General features: G+C 40.7%; 1 protein-coding gene across 2 annotated transcripts in view; it reads left to right on the forward strand.

Annotated features, from left to right (window-relative positions):
• Nucleotides 1-837, forward strand: part of paplna (papilin a, proteoglycan-like sulfated glycoprotein) — a 44972-nt gene that overhangs the window by 36668 nt on the left and 7467 nt on the right. For both annotated transcript variants that reach the window (XM_016569495.1, XM_016569496.1), the window contains one exon: nucleotides 218-376. In XM_016569495.1, coding sequence (XP_016424981.1) covers nucleotides 218-376 — 159 coding nt within the window. The remainder of the gene's footprint in view (nucleotides 1-217; nucleotides 377-837) is intronic.

Consider the following 837-nt stretch of genomic DNA (forward strand, 5'->3'; position numbering starts at 1 on the left):
TTTATGCTTGCTGTGGTGAGTGGAGGAGTGCATTACATGCTCCCAAGTTTACAGCAGAACAGCATAAAGTCATATGTCTTTCTTTCTTTCTTTCTTTCTTTCTTTCTTTTCTTATGCATGTCTGTCTGTACCCCCTTCCCTTCTGTCTTTTTCCCTTTTTTCTCTGTTTCTGTACCTGTGTCTCTTTCCTCCTGCTGTCTGTTCTCCTTTTCTTCAGCTGGACAGCTGTAGGTGTGAGTATAGATAAGTCGGATCCCTCCACAGTGGAGGGGCTGGTTGGTCAGCAGGTAGTGTTGCCCTGCAGGGTGAGTCCTCGGCCCTCCTCCACTGTGATCGTGGAGTGGAGACGGGATGGTGTCCCTGTTGACCCCGCCAGGTCAGTACCTGATGCACTTTATATCCTTCTATACACAATGTATGATATGGAAATATCAATATTTGATCTCTTAATATTACTGTTTTTACTGTATTTTTGATCAAATTAATACAGTCTTGGTGAGTAGAAGAGACTTCTTTCAAAGGCATTAAAAATCGTTATTATTCCAAACCTTTTACCTGTTGCATATACAGCGGGTAAAATAAGTATTGAACACGTCACCGTTTTTCTCAGTAAATATATTTCTAAAGGTGCTGTTGACTTGAAATTTTCACCAGATGTCGGTAACAACCCAAGTAATCCATACATACAAAGAAAACAATACAAATAAAAGTGGAATGACACAGGGAAAAAGTATTGAACACATGAAGAAAGGGAGGTGCAAAAAGGCATGGAAAGCCAAGACACCAGCTAAAATCTTTCAGTAATTAGAAAGCAATCCTGCCCCTAGTCAGTGGAAA

The sequence above is a fragment of the Sinocyclocheilus rhinocerous genome, unplaced genomic scaffold (genome assembly GCF_001515625.1).
Source record: "Sinocyclocheilus rhinocerous isolate Xijiao unplaced genomic scaffold, SAMN03320098_v1.1 scaffold1042, whole genome shotgun sequence".
Lineage (NCBI taxonomy): Eukaryota > Metazoa > Chordata > Actinopteri > Cypriniformes > Cyprinidae > Sinocyclocheilus > Sinocyclocheilus rhinocerous.